Below are 17,215 nucleotides of genomic sequence, written 5' to 3'. Positions count from 1 at the left end.
CAACTTAATTTAACATTCATTGAGTCAACAAAATGCAGTTGGATGTTTACTTTAAGATTATTTCATGGTGCTGAAGATACCATGGCATCATGTATTAATTATAATAAATTTTTTTTGCATTACTGTAGGCAATTTTTGCTTAAAAGACTGTTCTGGAATTCTACAATAGATGCTGTGTTCAGCATAATTGTTTATCTGCTACTGGCTGGCACCAGCAGTACCTGTCAGTGATGCTCAGCATGTTCTACATATGTGGATTAGGTGTGCAATCAGAGTTCATTGATACTGTAAAATCTCTGTCCTCTCTAAGGGCCATAGGGAAATTGGAGAATAGCCCTATGTTTCTCTGGCAAGAGCAATTTAATGTAGAGTTTGGAAGCCAACAGGTGAAGGACTTACTTGCACTTATGTGCTGTGTTAATTTGGTGTGCCAGAATCACAGCTCATCTGAGATATTCATGCACAAATTAACTGCAGTGTGCATAGATCTTCTCATAGGTGACAGTACAGCAAATGGCCTTCTCAGCCCATTTGGCAGGAAAGGTTTGTTGCAAAGCAATTGTTATAAAATATCAAGTTTTATACTGCATGAGAGTGCAGCAAAACATTGTAACCTTGTGTAATGGCACACAGAACTATAATCTTCAGCATAAAAATATATAATTAAAAAAGACATTAAAAGACATAAAAAGGCATCTTTATCTCTTGTGAATTGGCTCATTTTTACAGAATTGTGTTATATATATCAATAGGAAATAGGCTCTGTACCTGTTTATCTGGACTGAAAGCCATCATTAACCTACTGTCCAAAAGACCTGAAGGAAATGTACAGAAAAAAAGAGACTTTGACTTATAAGTTTTGGGATGCACATTTGAAATATGTTCTGACATATGTTTTGCTGATTCATGACTATATTTTGCAAGTGTTTAAGTGGATGGTAGCAAACATGAAGGGCCATCCTCATACTGGTGCCTGGAATTAGTGCACCTGCCATGTTTTAGCAGTTGGCCTCTCATGTTTCACTGGCCTCTGCTTAATAGGCCTATATCTCAGAGACTACTAGAAAGAATAAAATGTGAACTAATTTGCTTTTGAATCTTCAAGGTAGCAAGATAATTTGTTGACAGAGCTCAGTTTTTAATCAACCTGAGGAATTTTATTTTTGTGGAAAATTTATTCCACCTTCTCATGAAAATGTGAATCCCTGGATAAGTTGCTGAGAAGATCACATTAATATCATGCACTGTCTAGGCAGACTCTATTTTTTGATTGAAAATCTTAAGCTTTAATTGTGAGGGGATTTTTAAAGTGCATTCTGCTTTGTATTCCAAAAGTTTTAAATGAAAGCTTTTTCTGCTTTTTTACAGGTTCAGCATAGATGAAGGCCAGACCTGGAGCACACATAATTTTACCAGCACTTCTGTCTTTGTAGATGGACTACTTAGTGAACCTGGAGATGAGACACTGGTCATGACGTAAGGTTTTGGTTCCACCTCTCTTTTCTTTTCTCTCTGTGTATGCATTTGAAAAGATTTTGACTGTGTATGTTTGAGATGGTTCTTGAGTCAGTGGCTTTTGCTTCTCACAGTCACACGGACACTTACAGTAATGTCTGAACCTCCCTGGTATGTAACCTGTCTTTGAAATCATCTGACTGCAGTATTTCAGATTTTAAAGACGATGTCCAAATGTAATCTTGCAAAGTTACCACTGGGGAGAGTGGAATAATAAGACTGCATCTGAAAGATGCAAGGGGAAAAATAAGTATTAAACTGGGGGGTTTTTTTGTTTGTTTTGTTTTGTACAGATTTCTAGTCAGACATCAAAAATGTTAAGCGTCTATTGTCTTCACAGTGTAAATAACTATAGTGTTGTCTTAGTAAACAGCACTGCAGTACTTGATGTAACCAAGCACTGTGCTATCAAATATTTGTTTTTATTCTGCACAGTGACAGACGCAGATGCTGTGAATAGAGTTAAAAATAACCAAATTCTGCAACTCAGAATTGTTTATCCTATTTATCTGTGTATTTCCAAAGGATCAGGGACATCTGGATCTGAGCTGCACATTTTGCTCCATCTTTAGGATAAATGCTAGTATTTTAGAAGTGTCTGAGAGTAAAAAACACCTGTCCAGTCAGGGAGAAAGGCACATGCTGCCTGCAGCCAGAAAGGGGAATGCACTCAGGGCAATGCACACAGGTTGTTGTTTGTGCTCCTATTTCAACAGTTTGTGTGATTCTTTATATGGAGCTCAGTGTGCTCATGATGAGCTTTTTCTCTCAGGAGTTGCAAATAGAGCTGCCTTTGACATGTACCAGTAGCATTTTCCCCAGAGAAAAATAAATTGATAGCCCAGTTTATAAGGGATCCTCAGCAAAACAGAAATCCTACCCAATGTGCTTGAAAGCATTGTGCCAAGCTCATAGCACTGCACAGAGGTGGGATTTGGTCTGTTGGTTGTTTTTCTCTTTCTTCACTGCCCCATTTATCCTCCATTATGCATCCTGGCAAGAACAGTATTTTCCCATCCTCTTCTCTCAAATACAGGTTTATTTATCATATATGCCACATGGAGACACTTATGCCTCTGAATGAGGGGTTCCCATTGATTTCAGTAAAAGTAGATGGATCAAAAACTTATCCCAAATTTTACTTACTGGCAGATAAAATGATGTGCGACTGTATGCTCTGGACTTGAGTTTTTTTCCTTATTAAGTATCATTAAAAACAGTGATTCTGTGAAGATGTGCTTAAATATCTGAATGGACAAAAGAGCTCTTGTAAAACATGATGCCTTTCTAAAATCATCTATCTAAAATACATAGAGCTACACCTAGATTTGGTACAGGAGCCCAAATTGGCAATAAAAGCATCACATGACTTGTATATATCTAGAGGTACAGCAAGAGTCTGACTCTAATGTGTAATGCCAGGCTTGTAGGATCTTATTTTTAGCTAGTTTTACTGAGCATGGTGGGCATCAAACATTTAATAGCACAGACTGGCCCTGAAGACACATGCAAATGTCCTACCAGATTCTAAAGACAATGAGAAGAATAAACCTTCAGTATGTGTTTCATTGTTGCCATTATATCAACTTCCTTGTCTCTCCCACTGCTTTTGGCTGTTTTAACTTCAGGGTGATGTTGTCAACCCAGTGGTGCTCTGTCTGACTTTATGTCAAGACCTTTTGTCATTCTGTCTGGCTTAGTTCATTTTTCCTGAAAACTTATTCTTGTACTAAGTTATTGTGTTTGACTTAATCTACAGTGATTTGTTGCTTTTGAGAAATACACATTCCCTGGGAAAAAAAAAACAGAGATCCACTATGCCATCTTTTAATTTTGTTAGATGGAATTTTCTTCCAAGTAAGGTGAACTTGTAAATGGCAATTGAAATAAATTATTAGTATCTTTCACCTTGAGGAATCCCCAAACCCATGTCCAAGGACTTAGTCTGATATATTTTCCTAGTACTGGAATTTGATTTTCTTCCTTTGGTATGGAATGTGCTTGAATAAAGACTTTGAATAAAGAGTATGATGTCAAAATCTGCATAAATTAGGAGAGATAGCATGATTCTGAAGTGGGAAGGTAATAACTGAAAAAATGTGCAGCAAAATTAAGGAATAGACAGTATTTAATTTAAAGCTTCTAGAATGAAGTCACAAAAGAATCAAAGAATATTTTATGTGTCCTGAAATTGACTGTTAAGGTAAAATCCTGATTTCACTGAAGTCAGTCTGTGCATAAGAGAATTCTCATTCTCCATCATGGTGCCTGGGATATGGACTGGACTTGTAAGTGTCTTGCATTTGAATTCCAGTTCTGTCCTAATTTATCCAAAATCAAAGAATCATAAAATCACAGAATGGTTGGGTTGGAAGGGGCCTTTGAGACCATTTAGCTCCACCCCTCCTCTCATGGGCAGGGACACCTACTAGAATTCATTGCTTGAAGCCCCATCCAGCCTGGCTGTGAACACTTCCAGGGATGGAGTATCCACAGCTCCTCTGGGCATGGTCCAACACCTCCACATTCTTCTCATGCTGGGGACCCCAGAGCTGGATGCAGCACTATGGCTGGGGTCTGATGAGAGTTTACAGGGTGGCAGAATCCTCTCTCTTGCCCTGAGGAACACAGTGCTTTGGATGCAGCCCTGGATAAATTTGTCTTTCTGGGCTTCAAGCACACGTTGCTGGCTCATGTTGAACTTCTTGTCAACCAACACACCCCTCTCCTTCTCATCAGGGCTGTCTTTAGTTAATTCTTCCACCCAGCCTGTATTTGTGCTTGGGCTTGACCCAACCAGGTGCAGGATCTTGAATCTGGCCTCGTTGAACTTCATGAAGTTAACACAGGCCCACCTCTCAAGCCTGTCAAGGTGTCTCTGGATGCCATCCCTTCCCTCCAGTGTGCCAACCACATGGCACACTTCGGTGTCATTGGCAAACTCGCTGAGGGAGCCCTTGATCCCAATGTCCATGGCACTGACAATGTTTAAGAGCCCTAGTCCCAATACTGACCCCTCAGGAATGTCACTCATGACTGTTTTCCATTCCAAAATGAAGTGGTCTAATAAGCTTTACTGAAGAAACAGGAAAATGTGAACCAAATCTTCATTTCAGAAAGTTTTGTGTTTTCTCCAAAACACAGAGGAAAGCCAAATGCTAACTTGTCAAAAGTTTTCATAAAACTCAGTTGTCATCTGTCAGTCAACATTAATCTAAATCATTAATTGAAATCCCCTGCAGTATTCTAGATATGTACATACAAATGCAAGGAAAATATATTTTATTCCATTGTGCTCTGCAAAAGAACTATTTAAGTTTTTTAGGAGTTTTAGTGGTAAAGTATTCAAAATCTTTAGGAAAATCATTTTGTTTTCAATCTGTCTAGACTTCCATTTCTAAAGAGGCCTAGTTAGGAGTTTAGGAAAGATAAGAAATAAAGTATTCATAAATTTTAGGAAACTTGATCTGTGTAAAAATCAACTTCTAAATGAGGAGCTCAAATACAGTATTTATTGCTAAATAAATCAGTAAGTTTTGCTAAGAAATTATTTTCATCAAAATAGTGCATGGACTAGTAGTGTTTTTTTGTTCTAAATTTGTAACACTGAAAGTCACTGCAACCCAGTGTTATAGTGAACAATTTTTTATTGTTGGAAAAATTACTTGCTAATACTGGATTGAGTAATGGCCTAACTCATTGCAAAAGGAAGAATTTTTGTGTGTCTGAAATATTGATGCTTCTCTTTAGAGGAAATAGTTAATGTAATGAAAGTTTCAAACCTGTTAAAAACACTTCTAAATCACATCTCAGCTTCTGGGAGGGTTTAGCAAACCAGGTAATGTAGATTGCAGTGTAAACCCGTAGGCACAATAACCATACCCTTTTAAAAGGCCAATAAGAGGTTACATAAAAGAACTGCTTTTCTTTATGTCAGGTAGAATCAAAATCTTCCTTGTGGATAATTGTACTTTTTTCCACAGGGTTATTTTTTTGTATTGTCTCATAGAAAAAAACAACTTTGGATGCTGCTGGGAACTTTATGACATCTCTGAACTCCTGCATACATGTTTTGCTGTCTTGAATGCCCATTGTGTTCCTTTTGGGTTCCTGGGTGATCATGGAAACAGAAAGATAGGCTAATTTTAATTTACTCAAAACTGGGTGAATATTAATAGATGTTAGATATTAGGTAGATATTTTGTAACTGTTGATTCTGCTAGGAATGTCAACCTCACCTATAAAAACATAATAACAGTTAACATTACCTGTACTTTGTGGAGCTTATTGTCACACATAGCAGCACACTTCTTTTCCTGTTCTCTTTGAGCATCTTACTAAGTGAAGGTACTTCTCTGTGTTTTGAATTCTTCTCTACTGACTTTCTCATATTGCAACACCTGTAAAAGGTAGATAAAAGATAGATAAAGCCTCATTATGTTGGAGAATAGCTGATTTCTGAAGGCAAATTCTAGGTTATCTTTTCAACTAGTTATTGTCTTGGATGAGAATCATTGCTCAATTATGAAATGGTTGTTCTGCTCTCTGCCTGAGAGGAAACATATCTGAGAGTAGATAGAGGAAATGCGGTGAAAAAAAGCATTGGAAAAGCAAACTGCTTCTTCTGTTCCAATCTAATCGAGATATCAGCTAATGCAGATGTACAGATCTCTGGTTAGCAGCAAGCCTAATGCTTTTGCTGTCACATCTGTGGACACAGATGTTAGCAGAGCAAGTCAAAGCACTGCAGTGTCACCACCAACTTGTGACCTTGGAGTCAAGACCTGGTATTGCCCCGGTCTCTCCCTCTGCTCAAAAGAATTTTAGTGGGTAAAGTTTGTTTTTTAAATTTCTTTCCTTACAGTTTCATGTTGTAGACAGAAGCACAGGAACAGGTGCTTTCAGTGTCACTTTAAAGCCCATATTTTGTTGGAACCCTGGTCTGGTTCAGGGGCTCCATGTGGTGTAAGAGTCTCTCCTCCAACCCGTGCTTGCAAAGAAAAACTCTGCAGCCTCTTGCTGTTCGGTCTCAAGGCAGTTTATTGCAAGCTATCTAAAAGATTGTCTTCTCTGGCTACTATGGTTTGGTCAGCAGCTCAGGCAGAGGCACACACACACCCTGACATCCTCTCTGACTCCTGACTTCTTCTTCTCTCCCCCCACCCAGGGCTGCTGCTATCTTTTATATGGTACATTACATGTTAAATATTTACATTTTTTTCCCCAATGTCCTCTACCTATATTAAATGGTGCTTTTCTACTCTAAACCAATCCATGAGTGCCAACATCACCAAGAACATGGAGGTAAGGAAGAAAAAAGAGGAGGAACAGGACCGGCCCACTTTCCTCCATCTTAAAACCTCTGACCCCCATGTACAAAGTAAACCGCCCCGCCCTTTACAGGTGTTAAAACCCCCCTGTACAATACTAAAAAAATTTCCCCTCTACTTTGTAACTACTTCTACTATAATATCTAAACTTTTGTGACTGCTTGTTCCACCTTCAAAGTTCGTAACTAATTCCATGGCTCAAACTCAAAATCACAGCTGTTTCCAGCTGCCTGCCAGGGTCTAAAATGCTTCTGACCCGGGCCTGGAACCTTCAAAAATGTCTGAGGGACATTTTGAGTTCCAACAATATTTAATACATTTTTAGGACGAATCTGTTAATATATTTGAGTAGGAGGAACTGAAAAGTTAGGAATCCATGTTCTGTAAAAATCTATCACCTTGTCCCTATTTACTGCAGGAGAGGAGAGAAAAGGGGGATATGACTTTTTCATTCAGAATAGGCTTTGTGTAATTTTAAGTCCTTGTCACAGAGAGAGTGCCTGAAGCTTTCATCCTCTAACTATGCTTCCCTTTTAGTTTCTATTTCAGATAAATAACCATTACAAACTTAGAAAACAACTAAATTTTTTTAACATTTCATTTACTTTTGGTTGGGGCCTTGAACTATATTTTGCTCTCAAATTGAAGGAACCACAATTTAGATGACTGTAGTCTATTAGCTCTAACTCTGCTAGGTGAAGTCTGAATTAAGAATTTCTAATTATGACGAGACTTGCTTTTTAAATATATGAGTAGGAAAGAGAGTATTAGCTAAAGAATTATAAAATTTTAAAAGCTACCTCTACAGTGTCACATGTTTCTCTTTAAACAATTTTGTTTACTGTTCACCTTGTATTTACTTCTGCATATGACATTAGGCTAGGTACTAAATCTGCAATGTTTTCCAAACAGCATACATGTTAAAAGGTTGCTCTTGGACAGGAATTTACCAAATAGATGGGAAAAAATGTTGGATGTAATTAAACAAATTGTAATTCACAAATATCATGGAGCCACTGAACTCCTGGATGAAGTGGAAACACCCTCATTATGCTTCTCCACAACACTTCTCAGAAACTAAGCATTCATTTCCGTTCTTTTTCCCCAAAAGAGCTAAAACCAAGATGTTTTGGCATTAAAGAATGAATAGCAAATATTAGCTTATGGGAGCAGGAAACAATGAAAAAACATATTTTGGTTCAATTTCAACTAAATTGTTTCCTCCCTTCATTTTTCACTTTGGCAGCAAAAAAAAAAAAAAAAAAAAAAAGAAAAGAAAAAACCAACAAAAAAAACTCCAGCCCAACCAAGAAACCCTACTCTTCTCTTTAGTGCATTAAATATATGCATGTGTTTGTAGTTTAAGACATTTAAATCATAAATGTCTCAGCATATTTGCACATGATCTCCTGTATACACAAGCATTTTTTATGTGCAGTTGCTTTATGTAGGCAGGTGTCTACTTTTGCACATGGAAACATTCATCATTTCTTTAGTTGCAATTTAGAAAGGCCACTGAAATGTGACCTCTGTTATGTTCTTTTGGAGAATTAGAAAAATATGTTGAATTATTGCCGCGCTCCCGCCCCGGTTCCCTTTGTCTCAGCCCCGGCTAGCTCTCATCCTGGGGCGAGGGCGGGCGATGGAGGCACCCTCCGCCGCTCCCAGCTGGGGTTTGGAGAGTGCCTTTGTGGGTCCCGAGCAGCGCTAGCAAGCCTCGCGGTGGTAAATGAAGAGCGGATCCTGCTGGGGGCTAAGTCCGAGTTTATTGTAGCCCAACGGGGCCAAATATCCTAGAACGGTGCCAGCCAACAGGAACAAGCACAAGGTGCTTGCACTGGCTTATAAACTGTAAGGGAGGGGTATCCAACGACCAATGGGGATAGGGATAGGGGGTGGCTCCGGGATGGGGGGATATGGTGGGGTCCAATGGGGGAAGGATATGGGGGGAGTCCCAGGTCCTTGCCCAATCACCCGGTGCCCTGAGTAGAAGCTTCTGGATGGATGGGAAGGGGCACCGAGTGATAGACAAGGCACCCGGGGGGGGTAAAATGCCTCTTTCAGGGTGATGGATAGATACTGGGAAGGCGGGAAGGGCGGACAAGGCGGGAAAACTGGGGATAAACCAAGTTGCACACGGGGGTACAAAGGAATAAACCAATACATAATACAGGGATAATAAAACATATACATAACGCAACTCCACATCTCCTCCTTTTTTTGTTTAAAAAGAAAGAAAGGTGAAGAGGATAAAGTAAGTCTTTAAACGGGGGCTTCACAGTCACTGGGCTCATTTTGAAACTAGATGTTTCCTTTTTCTGGAAATTTTTCTTCTTGAAACCCTTCTTTGTTCAAGGGTTTCAGTTCATCATTATGTTAAAGCTTGTAATAAACACAATGAGTCCCAGCAGCAGCAAAAGTCCTGTTTCTTTAGAAAGCAACTGAAATTAATAGTCGAGGTAGGGGAGGTCTAACTCAAAGGGGAACAGAGAATTCCAGGAGCCAGGGAGGGAAGAGGGGGGACCAGGTGAGGGGGACCTTTTCCGCCGTCGGAGGGCGGCGTACCCAACTTGAGGACTGTCCGGTTTTCTCTTCTGGGTCTTAGGGACATATGGTCTGACGAATTTGGAAGGGACCCATCTCAGGCCTGAGGGCGTGGATACGCAAGCGTACCCCCGTCCCCAGGTGACTAAGTCATAGGGTCCTTCCTGCTGCCAGGTCTCAGGGTTTTTAATGAGAACTGGCTGCTTTTCCCTGACCTTGCTCTGCTCGTAGGAATTAAAGTGCCTCGCGATGGGGGGGTTGAGGCACTCGAAGGAACAGTTTAAGAAATTGATGGTAAAAAGGGCCCGTGCTAACTGAACTTGGGGGGACTCATTTTTAGCTGACGACTGTTGTTGTTTAAGCATCCTTTTGATGCTTTGATGAGTCCTCTCTACCACGGCTTGACCTGTTGGGGAATAGGCGATGCCAGTTTTATGTTCTATTCCCCATTGCTGCAGGAAGCCTGCGAATTCCTTGGATGTGTACCCGGGGGCATTGTCTGTTTTTATCTGTTTTGGGACGCCTAGCATGGAGAAGGCTTGTATCAGGTGTTTCTCTACTTCCTTGGCCTTTTCCCCTGTGTGGGCAGAGGCGAAAACTGCTCCAGAGAAGGTGTCCACGGAGACATGGACGTACTTCATCCTCCCGAAGGAGGGGATATGAGTAACGTCCATCTGCCACACCTCACAGGACTTCAGACCCCTAGGGTTAGCCCCTGCGCTCACTGATGGTAGTGGGAGCGACTTACAGGACGGGCATGTGGCCACAATGGCCTTGGCCTGGTCCCGGGTTAGATGGAACTGCCGGACCAGACCAGGCACATTCTGGTGGTAAAGCTGGTGGCTGATCTTTGCTTGCTGGAACTTGTCCGGGAGTGGCGCCAGCTGTGCGGGGGCGGCAGCGAGGGAATCGGCACGGCGATTGCCCTCGGCCAAGAACCCCGGCAGGTCGGTGTGTGACTTGATATGCATCACATAAAACGGTTGCTCTCGGTGGGAGACTAGCCTTATCAGCTTAGAGAGCAACCTGTTAAGGGCATCGTTGGAGACACCTTGCAGGATTGCATCCTGTGCTCTAGACACTACACCTGCTACATAGGCCGAATCGGTTACCAAATTAAAAGGTTCAGAGAACCGCTCAAAAGCTCTAACGACTGCGGCCAACTCAGCTACTTGAGGGGATCCTTCTACTTCAACAACATCTGCCTCCCACTGCTGAGTTTGAGGATCTTTCCAAGTCACTACTGACTTGTGGGACCCTCCGGACGCGTCCGTAAAAACTGTTAGAGCCTTTAAGGGTTTTTTGCTCTGAATTTGTTTTGTTGACAGAGTGAATTGGATTTCGGAATTGAAAATTTTGTGGGCCGGTCTCAAAACAGAAATTTTTCCGGTGTAGCTGTCCAGTGCAAACTGCAATGATTCATTCTCTTGCAGCAGGTGTTCTAACATTGCCTTTGTGAATTGGCCCGATTCTAATTTCAAAGGAATGTGGATGTGATCAAAGTCACACCCCGCTAGCTCCCGAATCCGCGTTCTCGCTTTGCGGATTAGCTCTGCCACCAGCTCTTGTGGCCGTGTCAACCTTTTGGATCGTGAATGACTCAGGAATACCCACTCTATGATGGAGAGTGGGTCCCTTTTGTCCTGATCCTTGCCCTTTCCTAGGGTGTCTGCCCATTGGAAGATGACTCCGTGGAGGTGTGGCAGTCTGCCCAATATGATGAATCTGAAGGGCAGGCCCGGATCGTACCTGTGGGCCTGCCTGGCAGACATTGCCTCCTGAACCTTCTGCAAAGCAGCTTTGGCCTCTGGAGTGAGTTCCCTGGGAGAACTAGGCTCTTCCCCCCCTTTCAATAAATTGAAAAGAGGGGCTAGGTCTTCGTTGTTAATACCTAACCAGGGTCTCACCCAGTTTAAAGACCCACACAGCTGCTGCACGTCGGCTAGAGTCCGAATTGAATTTTTTATGGTCAATTTCTGCGGAACAATGGTCCGCTTGTTTATTTCTAAACCCAGGTACTTCCAAGGTGGCATTCTTTGAATCTTATCCTCTCGCAGCTCGAACCCTACAGCAACCAACGCACTGGTTGTCAGTTCAAGCGCGTGTGTAAGTAGATCGCTGTTGGGGGCACAAATAAGAATATCATCCATATAGTGCTGGATGATCACGCCCTCAGTGGCTGCACGCACAGGGGACAGTAATGAAGAGACGTACCACTGGCAAATGCTTGGGCTGACTTTCATGCCTTGGGGAAGAACTTTCCAGTGGTATCTCTCCATTGGGGCTTCTCGGTTGATGGAAGGAACCGAGAAGGCGAACCGTGGTGCGTCATCAGGGTGTAGGGGAATTTGGAAAAAACAATTTTTGATGTCAATGACAGCTAATTCCCAATTTTCTGGTAACATCGTGGGGGACGGCATCCCTGGCTGGAGAGGACCCATGTCTTCTATTACATTGTTGATGGCGCGAAGGTCATGAAGGAGGCGCCACTCGTCTTTGCCAGGTTTTTTCAGGACAAAGACAGGGGAATTCCAGGGGGATGTTGTTTCCTGGATATTCCCTTTGGCAAGTTGCTCCTTCACGAGCTCCCGAAGCGCTTTTAATTTCTGTTTATTGAGCGGCCACTGCTCTACCCACACTGGTGTATCTGTGAGCCAATTAAGTTTCCGGGTAGGACGCTCCTCAGTGACTGTTGCCCGAAAAACCTGGGGGGTCGGGATGTTAATTGTGACCCCCCACTGGGCCATCAGGTCTCTCCCCCATAAGGGTTCTGTGTAATCTAATACGAACGGGCGTAAATAGGCCGATTGTCCGTTCGGCCCCTCAAATTTTACGATGTTTTTTGATTGCTTTGCCAATTGAGAACCCCCTACACCTTGAATTTTCCCCGCCACGTTTTGCAATTCCCAGCGTGACGGCCAATCCCGTGCGGGAATGACTGTCACGTCTGCTCCTGTATCTAGGAGACCGCTTAGGTGTTTGTACTCCCCATCCTTCCGCATATAGCAGGAGAGCTTTGGTCTTTCCTTCCCTATGACCTGGGCCTGGCACACCTGGTAGCTCTTCTTCGCTGACTTCTTCCATAGATCCTCAGGGTGTGCCGGAGGCCCAGATGCTGGAATGGCTTGGGCGATGATTTGGCCCTTGGGAAGGAAGACTGGAGGATGGGGGCAGTGCAGCCACACCACTAATCGCTCGGTGTTCCTGGATGTCAGGGATGGTGCAATAGTGACTTCGAGAGGCGTGAATTTTGTGTCCCCAAGAACGATGTACTTACTGTGGAGGTTCCTCCAGGTTTCCGGGTCCTCTGTGTCGACAGTGATGGAGTGCCAGTCGCTGTCCCTTAGGTGCAGAGCCTCAGTCAGGGCCAACCTATATGGGGAGAAACCAGATACGATGTTAAGTATCGGCTTGGGCTGGTTCGGGCCTCGACCCAGCCAAGCAGCGGGAATGAAATCCACATCCTCCCTCATATAGGTTGGTTCGTCAGCCATAGTCCGGTGTGTCAAGTCCAGTGAAACGTCCTCAGGTGGGCATTGATGGTAGTCGTCCCTCCCCTCCTCTGATGTTATAGAACCCACCATATTTATGTCCTCGCGCAGGGAGGGACTGCGCTGATGACTTAGTTTTTTTGTTTTCCCCCCGAGTTGGGGGCACTCTTTTCTTGTCGCTGCTGTTTAAACCTAAAAAACTCGTCCCTCAGCGGGCATTGGGAAGCCCAATGTCCCTTCTGCCTACATAGATTGCAGGCCTGATGGTGCTGTTGTCCCCTCGGGGGTGCTCCTGTAGGGCGGCGATCTGGAGAAGGGGTGGCTGGCGGTGTCACGGCTTCAACGAAGGCTACTCTCTTTGTTGGTGGTTTAGGAGTCTCTGGAATGTCTTTAGCAGGAACTGTCACCTTTCTCGCACAGACTTGTAGCATGCTTTGAAGGGTAGGCTCAGGGTCCAGGGGCAGACTGAGGATTGCTTGCCGGCACGCGTCGTTAGCGTTCTGCCTCGCAACTGTGGCAAGCATCCCCTCTCGCAGCCTCTCGTCCGGGACCTGAGCCTCCATCGCGTAATGCAAGCGATCCACGAACGCGACAAAAGGTTCTAGGGGTTCCTGCTTTAGGGACAAGAAGTTAATAACCGTACCGCTGGGTCTTAACTTAAAAAACGCCTTTTCTGCCGCCCTAGTGCTGACTTGCAGCGCCTCTCTGGGGATTTTTTCCGCTTGCTTGGTCCCCATTTTCCAATCCCCCTCCCCGCACAAGTGGTCTAGCGATATTACAGCCCCATCCTCATCCCTAGAGCTATCTGCATTGGCCCAGAGGTCAGGTAACACCTCTCTGATCTCCCGCTTCCACTCGGATTCCCAGATGAGGAATTCTCCGTGGGTAATTAAACAGGAGAAGAGAGTTCGCATGTCTGCTGGGACATATTCTTTGGAGGAGAGGGTTGCTTTTAATAAGCCTCGGAAGTATTCGCTTTCCATCCCGAACCCCTTCTTGGCCTTGCAGAGCTCTTTGATGGTCTGCTGGGGGATGGGGGACCACTGTGCAAGGGGCCTACCCCCCTGCCGCGGGGTACAGGTGACAGGTGCGGCCGAGAAGGCAGGTAGGGACTGGGGTGGATCGGGGTTCCCACGCTCCCCCCCCCCGGAACCGAAAGCGTGAGAACTGGAAGTGGGGTCGTGGGAACCAGGGGACGAGGCGTGGTCTGGAGCAGGGGGAGTGGTATGGTGGGGACTCCCATCCCCGGGGGTGGAGCTGAGGGGTGGGGTGTTGAATAATTCAAGGGAGGGGGAGTTGACGGGGGGTGGAGGAGGGAGGTGGGCGGAGAAATCCGGGGAGCAGAAGGGGTTGGTCTGCCGGAAGGGATTATGGGAGGGGGGAGGACAGGGATCATGGGAAGAAGGAGCACGAGTGGCGGGAAAACCCACGCGGTCACCTCCATCTTGTGCCCTGGGGAAGGGGGGAGAAGGGAAGCCATTTCGTGGGGTTTGGGGATGGTGGATGGGGGATGAGGGATCTTCGGGGGTCTGGGATAACTGAAAACGAACGGAGTCTCTATGGGACGGGGCTGTATAGCGCGGGGAAGAAGGGGAACGGGTAGAAGCAGAGACAGCGCCTGCACCGCCCTGCGGGGTGTCTAGGGTATTCTCAGAGGGGCCAGAATCTGCCTGCGGGCAATGCCGGGATGCCTGTCTGATAATACCCGACTTCGGGAGAGAGGGAGGGTTTTGCCGCAGTTTTCCCGCAGCGCCCGCCGCAGCCGCAGCCTCGGGAGCAGCGACAGCAGCTGCTCTGCGCCCCGCTGCAGCGGCGAGCGCTGCATCGTACTGCAGCGACCGGGCTGAGGGACAGGGAAGCGGAGTAGGGTTATATGAACTACCCGCTGAACTGGGGATCGGTTTGTTTGCGGCTGGCTGTGGCAGACTTTCGTAGCGATATTTAGTTATATCGCGAATTTGGAGAGCCAAATGGGTGAATATGGAGAGAGAGAGATCTGACTGACGCAGGATCTTCCCCGCTACCTGTTCCCAAAAAGGGGCTTGGTATAATTTAGCTGGCGAAATGTCAGGGAAAGTTTGCGACAACCACTGAACGAACCGTTTTACTTCAGATTTTTTAACCTTAATTCCCCCCACTAAAAGGATACCCACAACTTGGGAATAAATGCTCTTCTGTGGCACGGACAGCCTTGCACCCATGGCTGTTAGATGTTAAATCGTGCTGCAGCGCCTACGATTGGGAAAACACGAACGAAAAACAAAAGACCACACTTCCGGCTTTGTCGCGGTCCTTAAGCTTCCCGCCCGGAAAGGGAAGCACCAAAAACAGGAATTTTTTCCCCGAACCCCGGGGAAAAAGAAACCCACCAAAAAGGGATCCTTCCCCTAAAACCTAGAGGAAAGGAACCAACCAAAAAAAAAGGACCGGGAAAGCCCCAGGGGCCCCTATACTCACAAACCACAGGGGTCCGAGAGGGAAGGGTGGAAAAGAAAAACCAATCGCAGGGCTTCTCCGCGAGAGAATCGACTCCGGAGGTGCTTTCCAGAGCTGCCGATCCTGTCCCCAAGAGTGCCACCCACTAAAACGTGGGTCTGCTCTCGCCGGGGTAGCTGACGGCCAGGAGGACGATTCTTCAGGTCTGCGCGACCCTAAAATCCTCAAACGAGGGTCCAACGCCGCAAAAACGGGGCCGCTCGTTGGGCGCCAGCTGCCGCGCTCCCGCCCCGGTTCCCTTTGTCTCAGCCCCGGCTAGCTCTCATCCTGGGGCGAGGGCGGGCGATGGAGGCACCCTCCGCCGCTCCCAGCTGGGGTTTGGAGAGTGCCTTTGTGGGTCCCGAGCAGCGCTAGCAAGCCTCGCGGTGGTAAATGAAGAGCGGATCCTGCTGGGGGCTAAGTCCGAGTTTATTGTAGCCCAACGGGGCCAAATATCCTAGAACGGTGCCAGCCAACAGGAACAAGCACAAGGTGCTTGCACTGGCTTATAAACTGTAAGGGAGGGGTATCCAACGACCAATGGGGATAGGGATAGGGGGTGGCTCCGGGATGGGGGGATATGGTGGGGTCCAATGGGGGAAGGATATGGGGGGAGCCCCAGGTCCTCGCCCAATCACCCGGTGCCCTGAGTAGAAGCTTCTGGATGGATGGGAAGGGGCACCGAGTGATAGACAAGGCACCCGGGGGGGGGTAAAATGCCTCTTTCAGGGTGATGGATAGATACTGGGAAGGCGGGAAGGGCGGACAAGGCGGGAAAACTGGGGATAAACCAAGTTGCACACGGGGGTACAAAGGAATAAACCAATACATAATACAGGGATAATAAAACATATACATAACGCAACTCCACAAATTATAATCTTGATGTGTAACAGACTGCAGCTTGAATCTCACATTACTTTCATCCATTTTACCAGAAGGAGCCCTCTGGCTTATCTAGGTTTTTGTTGATTTTACAGTCGTATAATGGAAGCAAGGACAACTGTTAGAAGGAGAGCTCATCTAATAAAGATTCACTTGTCATTTTCTCTTTTGAAAATAGTAGGCTTTAAATATCACTGTAGGATATATTCATGGCTGTCTCTGCCGACCCATATCCCTTTGGAAAGTCTTCCATTAATATTATTCCTGTGAGTTAAGGAGAGCACTACCTGTTGGCAGTGGTTATACTAAAGTGCATCCTTCCATGCCACCATCTCATCACTTTACTCCTCAGCTAGGTAATTTCCACACAGATTTTGGCATATCTTGCTCTGTGTTCAAAGACACTGTAATAATATGAACCACAACAGGCAGAACAAAAAGAAATTGTCACATTTATTTACTTTTTCAGGGATATTGTCATCATTTGTAGTAAAGGTCTATGTGAAGCAAAGAATTCAGCTCTTTGAACTTACCACAAATTGACAACAGACTTCTAACTCATCCTTTTATGTAGAAGATAACTGAGAAAGATGCTGGTATTTTTTAATGTAAATGGTCTTTGATATCTAGTGAACTGTAAGGTAGGTTGAATATTTAACCTGAAGTTGCAATTGTGTGAAAAAATTTAGCAGAAAGGTCTGAGAGTTAAAAAATACACAAAACATGAGAGTTAAAAAATATACAAAACAAGAAGTTCACTGACCATTCTATTCCTTCTCATATGATTTACCTCTAGAAAGGAGACCAGGAGCAAGGTATAAATATAACAAGGTATAAATATGGAACAAGGTATAAATATAATTTTTTGACAAAGCTCTGTGACTGCTTCCATCTAAAAGGAGACAGAAAGAATTGTTAAAACAATTAACTAGCATCTCTCATAGTGTAGATTCCTTTCTCAGCTTGATCATATAC

At 44.8% G+C, this 17,215-nt stretch overlaps 1 protein-coding gene across 12 annotated transcripts in view; it reads left to right on the top strand.

Moving 5' to 3' along the window:
* Positions 1–17,215, top strand: part of SORCS2 (sortilin related VPS10 domain containing receptor 2) — a 543,792-nt gene that overhangs the window by 476,222 nt on the left and 50,355 nt on the right. For all 12 annotated transcript variants that reach the window (XR_013339870.1, XM_031504585.2, XM_077782742.1 and 9 more), the window contains one exon: positions 1,369–1,476. Coding sequence is in view for 11 of the 12 variants with exons in the window: in XM_031504585.2 (XP_031360445.2) it covers positions 1,369–1,476 (108 nt within the window). In the remaining variant the exon portion in view is untranslated. The remainder of the gene's footprint in view (positions 1–1,368; positions 1,477–17,215) is intronic.

This window comes from Lonchura striata, chromosome 4 (genome assembly GCF_046129695.1).
Source record: "Lonchura striata isolate bLonStr1 chromosome 4, bLonStr1.mat, whole genome shotgun sequence".
NCBI lineage: Eukaryota > Metazoa > Chordata > Aves > Passeriformes > Estrildidae > Lonchura > Lonchura striata.
Note: the sequence above shows the minus strand (reverse complement) of the source record. Positions and strands in the feature narration are given on the sequence as shown.